The sequence below is a fragment of the Mandrillus leucophaeus genome, unplaced genomic scaffold (genome assembly GCF_000951045.1).
Source record: "Mandrillus leucophaeus isolate KB7577 unplaced genomic scaffold, Mleu.le_1.0 Scaffold2323, whole genome shotgun sequence".
In the NCBI taxonomy this organism is placed as follows: domain Eukaryota; kingdom Metazoa; phylum Chordata; class Mammalia; order Primates; family Cercopithecidae; genus Mandrillus; species Mandrillus leucophaeus.
Genome location: NW_012102392.1, coordinates 94,758 through 112,901, shown reverse-complemented (window position 1 = coordinate 112,901; position 18,144 = coordinate 94,758). Strand labels below are relative to the sequence as shown.

Genomic DNA, 18,144 nt, shown 5'->3' with positions numbered 1-18,144 from the left:
AGGGTTTCACTGTGTTAGCCAGGATGGTCTCGATCTCCTGACCTCGTGATCTGCCCGTCTCGGCCTCCCAAAGTGCTGGGATTACAGGCTTGAGCCACCGGGCCCGGCCTGTTTTCTGTTCCTTGTGATGATTTTCTTAATAACATTTTCTTTTCTTTAGCTTACTTTATCAAGTATGCATTAACTGAATGTTTATATTATCAGCAAGTCTTCCTGTCAACAGTAGGCTATTAGTAGTTAAGTTTTTGGGGAGTCAGAAGTTGTACTTGGATTTTCAACTATGTGGACGGGAGGTTGGTACCCCTAATGTCTATGTTGTTCAAAATTCAACAATATATCAACTCATTTAATCTAATTAACACTCAGTTCTTTAGTTTTTGTGCTATTCTCTTCCCTTTTAGTTCATGTCTGTACTCAGGACAGGGCATTTTTCCCATATTTAGCTTGCAATCCATACATTGTTAATAATATAATTTAAAAAAAATCTCTTTTTGAAAAAGATTGACTTAAATTGTGAGTTATAACCTCAAACTTTAACTATCATTAATCTTTCAGGTTTTTCAGTAAATCTACAGTTAACTGTTAATTAACAACCAATCTGTTACATCTTGATTAAAATTTGCAGTCAGCTCTCAGATATGCTTTTGTCCATTGTGCAGGTTCCCTTGGGCTACCTGTTAACATTAATCATGCCATTGATTTAACGTGATGCTTACTGTTACTGCCTGCCCTTCAGGTTTATGTAAACTGTAACCTCGCAGGAACAGGAAGAGAAGTCCATTTACCATAAAAGACCTTTTAAATCATTACATTCAATTATCTTCACCTTTTAAGTTAGGGGTAAAAGAGTAAGCATAGAGAGGGTTCAGCTATACTTGTGCTCACCTGAGAAATAGTGCTTGTATATATTTGAAGACATGAAATATCCTTCCTCTTGCCCTGAACTAAGTTCCTTTCTTGTACTAGCCTAGGTGTGATGGAAATTAAAAGAAACAAAGCAAAACAAACAAAATCTACAAGAAACAATAGCTGCACTTCAGACCCTAATCACCTCTCAGGCAGAGGATGTATAATGACATGAAAGAAAAAAAGCTCTACAAGACAGCGTATGATTTAGTGCCATGTAAGATAGTATCTGCTATGAGAATGAAGAAAGTGGAAAGAGGAATCCCTGCATGGTGGGATGGCCAGAGGGGAAGCTTTATGCTGTAGATGAAACTGGAGTTGCCTCTTGAAGGCCTAGTATTTCCACAGGCAGCAGGTAAGGCATCCTAGGGCAAAGGAACAGAAGCTTTCTGGTGAGAAAAGCTGGCCAAGTTAGAGAATGTTTAACAACTTCAGTGTTTTGAGAACATAAAATATGTGTTTATTTTGATAAGGTTTTTATGAGAGTTATAGAGTGTTTTCTCTCATGTTTGAAATACTTTACAAGTAAATTGTTTAAAACATACTAAAACCAATCATTTCATAAATCTGCATTTAGAGTCTAAAGCAAGAATAGCAGGCAGCCATCCAGGCAGTGCAGAGAAGTGAGGACACCAGGAGAGGCTCAGCTGCTTAAGGTCCTGAACAAGTGTGCTAGTCTTAGACTTGGTCATGTAAAGTGCAGCTTTGCACTTTTTCAGACCTAAGTTAGATGCATTTATACAACAAGTATTTATTATGCCTCTTATGTGCCAGTCCCTGTTTGGGGTGCTTGATTTTAAAGCAGTCAAAATATGTATATACATCCCAAAGCCTATGAAAGCACTGTCTTTTAGAATAAATGTGTTACATAACTTCTTACCTATATTTGATTTACCTAGATTGTCTGTAATTTAACTTAATTTCCTAATGACTGGGCAGTGTATCTATTTAGTCAACTTGCGTGTATTATTCTATACAGAATAATATTAGAGAGATAGATCGGGGTCCCCAAACCTCTGGCCACTGACTAGTACCAGTCCATAGCCTGTTAGGAACTGGGCAGCATAGCCTGAGGTGAGTGGCAAGCCAGTGAGCATTACCGCCTGAGCTCTGCCTTCTGTCAGATCAGCAGCAGCATTAGATTCTTATAGGAGCAGGAACTGCACATGCGAGGGTTCTAGGTTGTGTGCTCCTTATGAGAATCTAACTAATTCCTGATGATCTGAGGTGAAACAATTTCATTCCGAAATCATCCCCATCCCCTGAATCCATGGAAAAATTATCTTCCACGAAACCAGTCTCTGGTGCCAAAAAAATTGGGGACCGCTGATTAGATATATAGCTTATAGTGGTAACAGAAGCCATTTAGATTAGAACCATTTCACTTCAACGTGAAGAAAACAAAGACTTTTTTTTCATAATGATTTGGAAATGGCTCTCTTTCTTTATTGAAGAAAAAAGGACTTGAGATGGGTGGATCAGTGTGCAGTGACAGGTCTTTCAAAGGCTTTTTTTTTTTTCTTTCTTGTTCTGTTAACTTTTTATGCTGGCTTCTCTTTCTAGAGAAGTCCCTGCTGTTTCCTTTTTTTTCCAGCGTATAGGCAAGGAAGGTGAGTGTAGAAATCAGGGACGAGAGGGTGAGAGCCTTTCCTATTTTTTTCTTTATGTATTTTTGCTATGTGATATGGAAATAGATGGCTGGTAAATTAGAATTTGAAAATGACTATGCCACACTGTACTATTAATACCAAAATGAGTAGTAGAAAAAGGAGAGTTGCAAAAAATGTAAAGGTGATGGGGGAGATGGCTAGCAAAGAAAAAGTGTAGAGAAGAACCGTGATGATAAAAAGCTACAGTTAGAGAATCCACTGCCTGATTAGAAGGCTAAGATTGTTAAACCGTTTTCCCCTAGTGGCATCTCCTCAGGGAATTTTAGGGAAGAAGGAATAAGATAATCTTGGACTCTCATGTTCGGGTCTTTTTCCTTTTTTATCACAGTTCCTGACTGAGCATAGTATACTTGTCAGACTTGCATCTTCTTAAGTGGCAGAAAATGTAAAAGCGGCCCATGGGCTAGAGAGCAAAATCACATTTGGCTCCTTTTTCTACTGCTGCACTCTGCAGGTTACTTCTGTATGTATTTAGGTCATATCTCTTTTCTTTTCTTTTCTTACCTTTTTCTTTTTCTTTTCTTTTTTTTTTTTTGAGACGGAGTCCTGCTCTGTTGCCCAGGCTGAAGTGGTGCAGTGGCGTGATCTCGGCTCACTGAAAGCTCAGCCTCCTGGGTTCACGCCATTCTCCTGCCTCAACCTCCCGAGTAGCTGGTACTACAGGTGCCCATCACCACGCCCGGCTAATTTTTTTGTATTTTTGGTAGAGACAGGGTTTCACCGTGTTAGCCAAGATGGTTTCCATCTCCTCACCTTGTGATCTGCCCGCCTTGGCCTCCCAAAGTGCTGGGATTGCAGACGTGAGCCACGGCGCCCGGCCGTATTTAGATCGTATCTCTAAATCTGTTCTCTCTCCAGGCTGAGCTGATTCCTACTTGTCTCTGACCTCAGATAACCAGCAGACTTACTAGCATTTTCATTAAGTATTCTGAAAGCAGAATACACTTGAAATGATAGTACTGTTCTGGGTTTAGGATTTTATTGCCACAATTTAAGACTAAAGCAACACTTACAGATCAGTAAAGTCATGCTATAATTGTATATCTCTTCCCCTCATGAATGTCAATCCACTTTAGAGACATATGGACTCCTCTTTTTAGAAAAGAGCAATGAATAATTTTCCTTTTGCTGTTTTTGCTAGGGGACATATGTGGAAATCAAAACAACAGCAACAAACTAGTGGAAAAATCAGTTTGCAAGAAGCGAAACTGATCTTTTGTTTTTTTTAAAATGGTGACAGAATGAACACTTGTAATAGGATTTTAGCTTCAGGAAATCTTTATTGCCACAGGACACAAAAGTAAGAAAAAAAGAGACCAGAGTTGTTTATTTTGCAAAACAGAAGTAGTGATACAAGGGCTAGAGAGCGCAGTGTTCTTTCAGGGATAACAATCCCTTTCCCCAGCAGTAACAGCTCATTTTGTCCTGTTTCAGTAAAGTAATTTTAGTACTTTGGAACTTTGAAATTTATTCCGAATAACAGTGTTATATTTCCAAGCACAGATTGTCATTGCCAGAAAAAATAAACTTAATTTCCAGGTTATTTTGGGCCACTGTGGCAAGGTTCAGATTTTGTGTTGAGTTGAAGTGGAAGAAAAGGAAAAAGAATGGTCATACAAATGTTAGACCTAGCATCCTGGGAAAGTTGTGATATGTGTGTGTGTGTGTGTGTGTGTGTGTGTGTGTGTGTATGTTTATGTGTTATGTGTTTTTAAGCAATTGTAGTTTTATTAAAACCTTATGACAAAGGGAATAGGAAGCTGTATAATTTTTGGAGAGACTATTCACTTAATATTGTGACCCAAGGTAGTTCATTAGAAAAAACATTTTCTGCAAAATATTATTATGTATCTTCAAAAATCTGAATTTGTCAATTTGCACTCAAAAATACTTTTGCCAACTGACCGTAGAAGGTCATCAAGTTTACTAAGGTGAGGATTCCCAGTGGAAAAATAGGTATTGGAGGAAGTATACTTTGGAAGTATATATAGATAGACATAGGCATATCATTTATAGTTTATATAGTATAAAGCCAACATTTCTGATGTTGTTCAATAACATGTCTTTATGGATGAATCTCTGGTAGTTTAGTCCCAGAATAATTTTTTTCTATTTTTATTATTTTAAAATTAAACTTCTTATTTTGAAATAGTTGTAGATTCACATGCAGGGTAAGAAATAACACCAAGAAATTCCACGTATTCATCATCTAGCTTCCTGCAGTGGAAACATCTGGCAAAACTGAAGTACAGTGTCATAGCTGGGATATTGACAATTGATAAACTGATACAATCAAGATACAGAACACTTTCATCACAACAAGGATTCCTCATGTTGTCCTTTTATCACCACATTCACCTTAACTTCCCCAATCTCTTCCTTACTCCCAGTCCATGGCCCTGGCAACCATTGGTCTGGTCTCTAATAATTTTATGTCAAGAATGTTATATAAATGGAACCATGTAGTGTATAATCTTTTGGGATTAGCTTTTTTCAATCTGTAATTTTCCGGAGCTTCATTAGGTTGTGTGTATCAATAGTTTACTCCTTTTTATTGCTGAGTAATATTCCATGGTATGAATGTACCAGTTTGTTTAACTATTTACCTATCTATTGAAAGGCATCTAGGTTTTTTTCCAGTTTTTAGCGCTTTACATATAAAGCTGCTGTAAACATTCGTTTATGTGAACATATGTTTTCATTTTCCTGGGATAAATGGCCAAGAGTTCAATTGCTATGTTATATAGTAACTACAGGTTTATTGTTTTTAAAGACACTACTAAACTGTTTTCCAGAGTGGGTATACCATTTTACATTTTTTACCTGCAGTATGTGAGTGATCCAGTTTCTGAACATCTTACCAGCATTTGATGTTGTCAGTGATGTGTAATGAGTGATATCTCATTGTGGTTTTAATTTGCATTTTCCTAATGGCTAATGAAATGATGTTGAATATCTTCTCATGTGCTTATTTGGCATCTGAATATCCTCTTATGTGAAAGGTCTCTTCAAGTCTTTTTGCTCATTTTCTAATTAGACTTTTTTTTTCTGCTGAGTTTTGGAAATTTTTTTTTTTTCTTTTTTTTTTTTTTTTTGAGACGGAGTCTCGCTCTGTCGCCCAGGCTGAAGTGCAGTGGCGCAGTCTCGGCTCACTGCAAGCTCTGTCTCCCGGGTTAGCGCCATTCTCCTGCCTCAGCCTCCCGTGTTGCTGGGACTACAGGCGCCCGCCACCGCACCTGGCTAGTTTTTTGTATTTTTAGTAGAGATGGGGTTTCACCGTGTTAGCCCTGATGGTCTCGATCTCCTGACCTCGTGATCCGCCCGTCTCGGCCTCCCAAAGTGCTGGGATTACAGGCGTGAGCTACCGCGCCCGGCCGAATTTTGGAAATTCTTTATGTGATCTAGGTACTAGTAAGATATGTGGTTTTCAAATATTTTCTCCTGGTCTGTAGCTTGTCTTTTTATCCTCTTTGCAAGGTCTTTTGCAGATCAGAAGTTTTTAAATTTGTTGAAATTGAGGTTATCAGATTTTCCATTTATGAATCATGCTTTTGGTATTAAATATAAGAGGTCTTTTCCAGTTTAGATCCTGAAGATTTTCTCCTATTAATTCTCCTAAAAAGATTTCTTCTAATTTTTTCTACTTTTATATTTTATATTTTTGTCCCTACTTGTAGAATATGTGAGGTTTAGGTTGAGGTTCATTTTTTTAAAACAAAATGTATGGATATCCAGTTGTACCAGCACCATTTGTTGAAAAAGCTATCTTTCTTTCATTGAACTGCTTTTGTACCTTTGTCAAAAATCAGTTTGGCATATTTATGAAAGTCGTTTTCTGTTCTGTTCCATTGATCTATGTGTCCTTACTTCTGCCAATACCATACAATCTTGATTACTATAGCAATACAGTATGTCTGGAAATCAGGTAGTGATTCCCCCACTTTATTCTTCTTTTTCAGCATTACTTTAGCTATTCTAATTCCTTTGGCTTTACATACAAATTTGAGAATAACTCTTTCTACATATAAAATATCTTGCTGAGATTTTGATAGAAATTGGATTATACCAATTTAGGGAAAATTGATATCTTTACTATTTTGAGTCTTCCAAACCATAAATTTAGATCTCCATTTATTTAGATCTTCAATATATTTCATCAGTGTTTTGTAGTTTTCAGCATACAAGTCTTGTACATATTTTGTTATATCTACATCTGAGTATTTAATTTTTTGGAGCAATTATAAATATATATATGTATTGTATTTTTAATTTCAGTGTCCAGGTGCTCACTGGGTATGTATAGAAATGCAATTGATGGTTCTGTTTGTATCTTGAAACATGCAACCTTGCTGAACTTACTAATTCTAGTTTTATTGTCGATTTCTTGGGATTTTCTATGTAGGTAATTATGCCATCTCAATTAGGGAGAGTTTTATTTTTTTCCTTCTGATATGTATGCCTTTTATTTCCCCTTCTTGCATTATTGCTCTGGCTAGATATTCTAGCACTATATTGAATAAGTGTAGTGAGGGTGGATATCCTTGCCATTTCCCAACCTTAGGGGAAAAGCACTGAGTCTTTTACTACTAATTATAATAAAGCTGTAGGGTTTTTTTTTGTAAGTGCCCTTTACTAAATTGATTTTTAAATTAATAAATAAGCAGGCTAACTTAATGATGAGGAAGGGTCCTAATGGCTTTATGAAGTAGTCAGGTGGTCTGTGTGACTAATGAGCTTGAAGTATCTATTGCCCTATCTCAAAAACTTTCTCCTAATCTGAATGAAATTTACTAAACACTTACTGTTTTGAGTAAAGGCATCTTATTGAATGGAAAACCTCTTAGAAGGATTAATATTTCATACTGCTATCACTCTTATCTACAGCGAATAGTTTATTTCCTCCTTGTCTGAGCACAAAAAGCATCATATAGGTGGGAGAAGGAGGCACAATTTTATTTATTTATTTGGAACAAGATCTTTCTGTGTTGTCCAGGCTGGAGTACAGTGGCACCATCTCAGCTCACTGCAGCCTCTGCCTCCTGGGCTCAAGCAGTCCTCCCACCTCAGCCTCCCAAATAGCAGGGACTACAGGCACACACCACCACGCCTGGCTAATTTTTTAAAAAGTTTTTGTAGAAATAAGGTCTCACCATGTTGCCCAGGTTCATCCTGGGCTCAAGCAATCCACCCACCTCGGCCTCCCAAAGCACTGGGATTACAGGTATAAGCTACCATGCTTGGCCAGGAGGCACGATTTTGAAATAGAGAATGCCACAACTGGGCAGCAGGAAGGTACTAAGTAGTTTTTCTAGTTCAAGCACAGACAGGAGCTCTGAAAAGGATCTGAAGCCTAATTTAACCTTTTAAAAAAATGTCCATTATTTTCATATTAAATAACTGTAATTTTAGAAGTATGAACACTGCATTTGAGAAGTTTGTTTCATAATTTATTTTCAAATGGTTCTACGTTTGTTTAATATACTGCATTTGTTACTGTCTCCTCCGAAGTGCATCTTGTAGAACACCAAAACATCCTGTTAATGATAGGCCTTTTGTCAAGAATGACAGCATGTCATTATTTTACTTTCAAAATGAGAGGATGATATAGATATAATACCAAGTTATAAGAATGAAGCACAAATTGTATTTCACAAAAAGCAGATAACTTACTTCATTTGGGAACATAATTACAGTATTTCATATCTTCTCAAGTTTCACAAAAATGCCCTAAGTAATTAGCTCATATAGACACTAATAATTTGAAAGGGTTATTACCTTTTTTTCTATAGCAGTTTTGCTTACAGAATGTTATTTACAATTTAATAGCGTTGAAAAATTTTATGCAATATGCTTATTTAACATTGCTCATGTAATGATTCAGGTAAAGTCAGAAGACGACTCTTGTGGACCTATTATTTTAAAATCACATTGTCTTGTTTTTTGCATCGTAATGAATATCATGTTTTCTCTTTCCTTGCTGAACTTCTAGAAAACCTATTCTCTAAAATGTATTGCTTCACATAAAATACATTTCAGCCTTTTCTCCCTTGACTGCTATGATGAAATAACATTCTAATAGCTTTCACAATGTAAAGTTTATAGCATTTCTATTTCGTTCTTCAGTCTGCAAATCTACTCCACCCATCAAGAGTTTTCTTTAGGATAAAGATAGGATACTTTGTCAGAAACAGGGCAAGAACTGCAATTAATAGGCAAGGATTAATGATGAAAGTGACTTACAGTAAGCAACAATTTTCAAATTGAGAAGAAGAAACCAAAATACAAGATGGACAAAAATTTTGAGAAAATATCCATCTGTTCCTAATTAGTTCAGGTTTATTGACGTGGATGGATTATATTTCTGAGGGCCGATAGTGTCTTTGAATAGGATTGCAAAGCCACTCTTGGTTATGTTTGAAGATGTGTAGAGAGTAATAGGATAATGAACAAATGCCATTTCATGTATACAGTGCCCATAAATTACAACCAATTAGCTTAATTTCAATCACAGACAAGATTTAGAATATATTATGAAAGGATGGTTTGTGAGGATATATTAGACAAAACAATAACCCTTGGGCCAATTTTATGTTCACTGAGAGCAAGCCTGTAGGCTTTGCCATTTCATTTTATGTAGGATTACTAGATCCAGGAACCATATTAGGCATAGAATATATGGACTTTATGAAAACATTTGACAAAGTCTGTCATAATATTCCTGAAGACAGTATAAAATAAATATAGGCTGGTAACAAAGATAATTGGATAATTTAATGATCAGATTAAGAGTTGTACCTGAAATGTGCTGAATAATAGAACAGTATCAACCAATGTGATATTACATGCTATGGAGTTCTGTCCTCAACTTAGTCAGTTCAGCATTTTAAAATCAGTGAGTGAGATACATAAAATGACTTATAAGGATCAACTTTGCAAAAGACATGAAGCTTAGAATTTCCTGGATACCAATGGCAATAACTAAGGCAATAACCAAAGGAAATAACTATGTCTAAAACATATATATCTATGTTATATACTCAAATATATGTGAGTCTAAGATAATATAAGATATATATTTTTATGTATTTTATATATTTACATTTACATCTGTAGTTTTGTACTTGGATCTGAAAAGCCAAATGCAGACATAATAGAATGGAAAGTTCTGGTTGCAAGGAATAGGGAGCTTAAGGGAGAAAAGGGAAAATAGTAGAGGAAGATTGGGCATGAATTCCAAATGGCAAGTAGGGCAGCCAGGTCTCAAGAGGGACTGAAGTGAGGAACTGGAAGCGTTTGGGGTTCCTTATTTTCTCTGTCTTTCTGGAGCTACAGCGTCCTCATCTCAGCTTCTCTGTGCTCATTCATGTCTCAGATTTTAGTTATATTAGTTAATTTGTATCTTGTACATGACATTTTCTAAGGTGACCTAAGTGCCTGAATCTTCAACAATTACAGGCCCAGTTGGCTCATACCAGCTGGCGCTTGGTCCTTCTGGGTCTGATGTCCAATCCTGGTTCACCAGTCACCATGGCTAGGTTAGATGGGTAGAGGGAGTCTTAGTCACATTGCCAAACATAGCAGCCAGGGCTGTGGAAAGTGGATTATCTAAAATGGAAACATAGATAGAAAGGAAATAATTGGTATATTCAGTATAATGAGACATTGGTTTGCACTGCAGTATTTTTAAGATCAGGGGTTTTATGTAACATAAAGCCAGTTATAGTATATAAAAGCAAAATATAATTGCTAAAAATATGAAAGACCAATGAGATCTAAAGTTTCATTAGAACGTATTACAATGATGTTAGTAATGAGATATTAGAATGAGAGAAGTTTGAGTCTTCTCTTATTCTATTTCAGTGAGACCAGCCACACTAAACTATTGCATTCTGGGCACCATACTTTGAAACACATGTAGAGTATTGGAAAAAATTTAGAGAAATCTAGAATGAGGAAGAAATTCAACTGAAGGAATTGTAAGTGTTGACCTGAAGAAGAGAAGACATGGACTATTCCTGATAGCTGTCTTCAAATGTTAGAAAGACCTTCGTGTGAAAGAGGCCTGGGGATGTCACACATGGTTTCTAAGAGGACTGGAACTGGTGCACACTTCAGGGAGGCAGATTTGTGATGAGCCTGAGAAAGGATTTCCTGAGAGACAAAACTGGCAGAAGATGGAACAGAATGCTTTAGAAAGTGGTTTCCCATCATTTGGGATGTTAAAATAAAGGATAGGCAACAACGTATTTAGGTTGAAGTAGATTAATGGAATTGAATCCATGTAGAACTTGAACCAGGTTATCTTTATGATTACTTTTAAACCTGATGTTTTATAAATCAAAGTGGCAGTTAGATAGTTGATATAGTCATTAATCTGTATCCCACAATACTGTATTATGGTTTTTAATTTAAAATTTTTATTATTAAAGTTTAAAGGAGCCAAATTTTACTTTATAAAAATGTGTTATTTTCTTCCAGTTGACATTTCTGTAATCACTTTGGTAGGTAGATATGGTGGCATTACTATTAGTTACAGAAACAGTTTCTATAGTTTCAAGGGAGGTTACTTTAAGAGTAAATCTTGTATAATCCAAGAGTTAATTTCAAATTTAGTGCCCTGGAGCAAGTATTTTATGAAGCATCTCTTATCCTTTGTGAATAGGAAAACAAGCAGAGGCTACTGAGAAATATTATACGAGAAACAGAAAAAAGAGCTATCTCCTTTCTGACTTGGCTAAAATTTCATTTTTCACTGGCCCTATGCTGGCCAGAAGTCATACAACACTTTATTTGAAGGAAGGAAGAGTATCTATCCAATATACAGTTGGTTAAAGGTGCTGGTTTTAAATAGACCTGAGTTTTAATCCCAGCTTCTCCACATATCAGCCGATTATTTAACTTCAGTAGTCTCTGTTTTTTTTTTTTTGTTTTTTTTTTTTTAAATCTATAAGATGGGTATAACAATACCTACTAAGAACTGACTTGGGGAGAAGAGATTAGGTTCAAAGTGTTTTTCCTATTTGTAGATTTATGACAGAATGTTAAATTTCTGTAAAAATCATAAAATGCTGAAACTGAACAGAAACAGAATTCATTTGGTGTAATGTCATACTTTTACAAATGAGGAAAATAAGGTCTGAAAAAGCCAGGAGAACAGAGCAGTTTGCAATTAAAGAACAGTGATTTCCTCCCACTTTGTGGAAAATTCATCTTAAAACCAGAATTATAAAGATTATACATTTTTCACTATTTTTGGTTTTATTTTACGGGAAATATTGTAAGAGTAAATCTTTCTTAGAGATACCGTGGAGAAACAATTGCTCAGAAAGATCTTTTTCTAATCCCAAGATTTTGTGTCAGACTCAATATGCCTGTTTAAAAATTTTTATACAAATGTGGGCAATGTCATAATTATTGCTCCAAGGCATAGTATACTATATATTTACTTCGTTCAACCAGCATGTCTACAATATCTTCAGTTGAACTTTATTTTTCAGAATTAAAAAAAAAATTTAGTAAGTGTATGTTCTGTTTCCTAGATGTTGCCTGAAGAAAAAGTTTGTAAGTACTGTGGAGTCAGCTATCTAATTCTTCATGAATTTAAAGCTATGGAAGAAAAAGTGAAAGCAATGGAAAAAGAGATGAAATTTTATCAAGGAAGTGTAGATCGTGAAAAGAGACTTCAAGAAAAACTGCATTCTCTTAACCAAGAACTTGAACAGTACAAAATTGACAGCAAATCCAAAACAGAAAGGTTAGAGTATGTTTTTCTTTTCTATCATTTATTTAGTTGAAAGAAAAGTACAGGAAATAAATACACTTTGAATGTTTTTCTGAAATTTCTCTACATCAGGTATAGTTTATACTTTAATACATTTGTTTGTTTCTTAATTATATTAATAATTACTAAATATAATTATTATAGTTTGCTTTCTTTCGAGCCATATATTTACTATCTGAAAAATTAGAAATCAATTAATTTAGTAACCACCAGCTGAGACGTTCAAATTTTTTTCCCAGGTATATATCTTATGTTTTATTATTAGGAAAATTTATCTATCAAAAATCAGATTAATTTTGGTAGTTTTTCATACATTTATTTTTAAATGGCTTTGGATTTTTAGATTTGTAGAGTAAGGCTTTCATATTTTGAAAAAGATGCCAAGACATTCAAATTAGTGTATGATTTTAAATTATTGGAATTGGAAAAAACTTTAAGAATGAGTTTCTAATATCGTAGAATCTAATCAGCAATCTAGTCTGCCTAAAGACATTTCAGTGAGCCTATACAGAAGAGTTTTTGCTGGTGTTTTATAGCTTTTCCTATGAATGAAAATTTCTTGATTTAAAGTATTGACAGTTGATGTTAAAAGACCTTGAGTTAATGAATTTAATGAATAACATGTCTATGTAGTGGAAACTTGCTTAAGTCGCTTCGGATTAAATACTTCTATTAAATTTTATTACAAAATTTTATATAAAATATGTAATTTCATTAAATGCCAGTTAAGCCAGATATTTCTTACTTTTTTTTTAACAAAAAAAGTAGTTATAGTTTCTTTAATTTCACATCTGAATAATAAAGTATTTTATGATATTTTCATGAAAAAGCTTAAAAATTTGAAGTATTGTTTACAATTTTTAATTTGGAGGGGTTTTGCCTGTCAGGGATTCTTTTGTTTGGTGTATTCACACCTTGCTTTCTTTAATAAAATGTAGTATACATGTAAGACATAAACACATGAAGTAAAAGAAGTATAGAGAATAATAAGGCAAGAAAGTCTTTGTACCCTGCTAATTGTACTATTACTGGTACCCTGCTGATTGTACTGATTGTATTATTACTGGTACCCTGCTGATTGTACTGATTGTATTCTTACTGGAGGTAAAAATCATCTTTTTTTTTTTCTTTTGAGATAGAGTCCTGCTCTGTCACCTAGGCTGGAGTGCAGTGTCATGATCTCAGCTCACTGCAGCCTCTGCCTTCCAGGTTCAAGTGATTCTCCTGCCTCAGCCTCCCAAGTAGCTGGGATTATGGGCATACACTACCACTCTCGGCTAATTTTTTGATATTATTAGTAGAGACAGAGTTTCACCATGTTGGCCAGGCTGGCTCGAACTCCTGACCTCAGGTGATCTGCCCACATGGGCCTCCCAAAGTGTTGGGATTACAGGCGTGAGCCACTGCGCCCGGCCAAAAATCACTTTTAATGATTTGGTGTATGTCTTGCTAGATCCTTCATTGTACCTTTACCTTTATTACAAATGTCTTTTCTTTTCTTTTCTTTTTTTTTTTTTTTGAGACAGGGTCTTTCTATGTTGCCCAGGCTGGTGTGAAATGGCACTATCATGGCTCACTGCAGCCTTGACCTTCCAGACTCAAGCTGTCCTCTCACCTTAGCCTCCCGAGTAGCTGGGACCACAGGTTTACACCACCATGCCTGGCTAATTTTTGTATTTTGTAGCTTTTTTTTTTTTTTTTTTTTCCCTAGAGATGCAGTTTTGCTATGTTGTCCATGTTGGTCTTGAACTCCTGAGCTCAAGTAATCTGCCTGCCTTGGCCTCCCAAAGTGCTAGAATTACAGGCATGATCCACTGCACTCAGCCTTATTTTCTGAATATGTGTAGTTCATATCTTTTTCTCTTAACAGACTAGTTTTAACATAAGCAGTATATCAAACATACTGTTGTGCTGTTGACATTTGCTGCTTAATTATATATATTGGAAATTGTTCCATGTTAATGTATGTAGATCTACCTTGTTCTTAACTACACCAACATTTTTCTTACCAAGAATATGCTATAATTTACTTAATTTTCTTTTCAAAGTTTATATTATTTCCAATTTTTGTTATTACATGTAGTATTTGTATTTATGTTCTTGTGAACATATGCTGTTCCAAAGGATAAATTTCTAGAAGTGAAACTACTGAAAGAAAACAAATGCCAGTTTAAAATTTTGATGGATATTATACCAAGTAGTCCTTTGAGAAAATAACATTCGCTTACATTTGGTCAATAGTTGATGAAGTGACCACTTTCCTACATTTTGTTAATATTGGGTTTTTCTTAATTTTTTTCAATCTCTTGAGTGAAAAATATTACTTCATGGTTATTTAATTAGTTTTTTTTTTTTTGCCAACGAAGCTGAACAATTTTTTGTGTATTAGACATTTATATTGATTACCTGTATACATATATTGCCCATGTTATTGGGTTATTTGCTTATGTTTGTTTATTTGTAGGCACTTTTAATATAATATTGGCATTATACTTTGTTTATATATGTTGTTAATATTTTCTCATGGTTGCTTGTTCTTTCACTTCGTTGTATTTTTTTGCTGTATCTTTTAAAAGTTTTAATAATATCCTGTGCCAGATTCTGGTTGGTTAGAGTTTTGTGTCAAGTTCTTTTAGTTGCAAACAACGGAAACTTATCTGACATGAACCTAGACACAACAGAGAATGTATTGGAAGAGTACGAGGTGATAGCTCATTGAAAGAAAGGAAAAACTCAAGAACCCTGGCTTTGGAAATGGACTGGAAACAGATCTTGTTCAGGGATCTGGGAAGTCTGGGGTAAATTCACTCAACTTTTTTTTCCTTGCATCATTCCCTTCAAGATTCAAATCCCAGAAGAGTCTCACTGGCTTTATTTCCTTTATGTGACAACCCTCCAATTCCACTCCCTTAGCCTGATGAAGGGGGTAACCTTGATTGATAGTTCTATGAAGACTTCATACAATGAAAGCAAAGGTTTTCACTAAAGAGAAGTTAGAGTATTGTTATCAGAAGATGAGGGAATAGACTCAGGCAAGTAGAAACAACATATGTTTAAAACTTACAGTATTAGAATTACCTTTTTAATCTATTTAGTATTAATTTTGTATATAATTTGAGGTAGATTTCCAATTTCATGTTTGTTGTTTCTCAGATATCTGGCTGTTGGCCCAATATCATTTATTAAATTCTTCATCCTCTCTCCCTTGACTTGAAATGCCACCTATTAATTTTTCTTCTAGCATATTTCTGGATGCTCTGTTTTGTGTTATTGATTTATTGTCTATCATTGAGTCAGGGCCACACTTTTAACTACTTTAGCTTTATAATATGTTTTGATATTTTGTAGGACAAGTGTTTGGTTTGCCTTCGGGTTACCCTGGCTTTTTAGTATATTTTCTTTTCTGGATGAACTCTAGAATCAGCTTGTCAGATTCCATAAAGCATGCTATGTTATGATTTAGACTGGGATTGCATTTACTTTCTAGAGCAGTTAGATTATCTCGATAATTGACATCTTTATAATCTTGAGGCTTCTTATCCTGGAACATGGATTCCCCATTTATTCAGATGTTCTTTAAATCTTTCTATACAATTTTATAATTTTTAAATACATTCTGTATTAGTTTAATCCTTGGACATATTTTTGTTGCTTTTGGGAAGGATGCCTTTTTATTACATTTTTTTGAATGCTATTTATTTCTGTAGCTAGCTTCCTTATTGAATTCTTTTATTGTTAGGATTTTTTAATTTTCTGGAATATTTGTTATATATGTTTATAACATACACGTACATGTAAAACAGTCACATCATATGCAAATAGTGCCTGTCATCTTTTTATTTCCAATAGTTATACCCTTTTCCTCCTTTTTCTTGTCTTATTAAATTGGATTGGACCTGTAGAACAGTGTTGAATAGTAAACTTGTAGAATGCATCTTTATATTTATTTATAAGGTAATGCAATCCTGTCTAGGATGTTTCTGTTTCAAAAAGGACATCTGCTATAGGTTTCTTAAAGATACCTTTTATCAATTTAAGGAATTCCTCCTTTTATTTCTAATTCTTTAAGTTTATTTAAAATCAGATGACTATTGAATTTTAATAAATGCTTTTCTGTCTTCTATTGAGATGATCATATGATTTGTTTTCCTTTAATCTGTTAATATAGTAAATCATCCTAATGGATTTTCTAATATGAAGCTAAACTTACATTTTTGATAGAAAGCCATTTTGATCATATTACATATTTCAGGGTTCCCAGAGTCTCATGTATTTGCTTGCCTTCTTCATGATTCTTGCCACTGCTATAAGTACTCTGTACTATTCTATTTTTCTGTGAATTCTCCCTTAAATGTATGTATTTCTATGCATATAGTAAGTGGAAAAACATTTATCACTTGCCATAAATAAAATATTTAAAAAATAAGTATATAACTACAGGTTGAGTACCTTTTATCCAAAATGCTTTGGGTAAAAGCATTAAATAAAAGTACTTTGGTCCAGAAGTGTTTTGGATTTTGGAATATTTTCAGAATACATACCAGTTGAGCATCTAATCTGAAAATCCAAAATGTGAAATGCACTAATGAGTGTTCCCTTTGAAAATCATGCTGACACTCAAAAAGTTTTGGATTTTGGGTAATTTCTTGATTGAAATAAAAGTGTTTTGTCTCTGTAACACTAACAAAATTGCCCATACTAATAGTAATATGTGAAATAGTTTATGAAAAGCATTGTTCTTTTGAAATAATGCTACTAATATTTTACATAGATATTTGCGTCTGTCTTCGCAGGTGAGGTTGGCCTACAGTTTTGTTTCCTTGTGGCATACAAACTAGGTTATACTTATCTTTTCTAATAAGTTAAGAAGGCTTTCATCTTTGGTGTGCACCAGACATCTTGAATAGCACATGAGTGTTTTGTTCCTTGAAGCTTTGGTAGATCTTCATTAAAAATGTATTTTGGTTGGGGGAGGGTTGGTGGAACTTTGATGACCTATTATGTTTCCTCTATAATTATTGGTTTACTTATGGATTTTTACCTCTTTTTGAGTCATTTTTGGAAATGCTTTCCTGGAAAATCAAGCATTTCACTTGGCATTTCAAATTTCTTGATGTTTAGTATTATATAGTATCCTCTTATTTAGAAGCTTTCCTCTGTATCTGTTATGACTCCATTTCTCTTTCCTTGGGTAGCTTATTTGTGTTTGACTGAGAAAGAGACAAGAGAGAGAGCGAAGGACAGAGAGAGTGTGGTTTTCCTAGGAAAATAAACAAATTTGTCTATTTTGGCCTTTTTAAAGAACCAGATTTTTGTTTAAAGTAATCAAATATGTTCCTTTTTAAAATTTATATTTATCAGGCCAGGTGTGATGGCTCACGCTTGTAATCCCAGCACTTTGGGAGGCCGAGACAGACTGATCACCTGAGGTCAGGAGTTTGATACCAGCCTGGCCAACGTGGTGAAACCCTGTCTCTACTAAAAATACAAAAATTAGCTGAGTGTGGTGGCAGGCATCTGTAACCCCAGCTTGGGAGGCTGAGGTGGGAGAATCACTTGAACCTGGGAGGCAGAGGCTGCAGTGAGCCGAGAATCATGCCACTACACTCCAGCTTGGGCGACACAGCGAGATCTTGTCTAAAAGAAAAAAAAAAAATTATCTATTTTCTATCCTTTCTTTAATGTTTAGTGTTCTTTTCTTTCTTTTTTTTTTTTTTATTATACTTTAAGTTCTAGGGTACATGTGCATAACGTGCAGGTTTGTTACATATGTATACTTGTACCATG

General features: G+C 34.8%; 1 protein-coding gene across 4 annotated transcripts in view; it reads left to right on the top strand.

Moving 5' to 3' along the window:
- Positions 1 to 18,144, top strand: part of LOC105541092 — a 116,176-nt gene that overhangs the window by 21,035 nt on the left and 76,997 nt on the right. For all 4 annotated transcript variants that reach the window (XM_011981958.1, XM_011981959.1, XM_011981960.1 and 1 more), the window contains exon 3: positions 12,116 to 12,330. In XM_011981958.1, the coding sequence (XP_011837348.1) occupies positions 12,116 to 12,330 (215 nt within the window). The remainder of the gene's footprint in view (positions 1 to 12,115; positions 12,331 to 18,144) is intronic.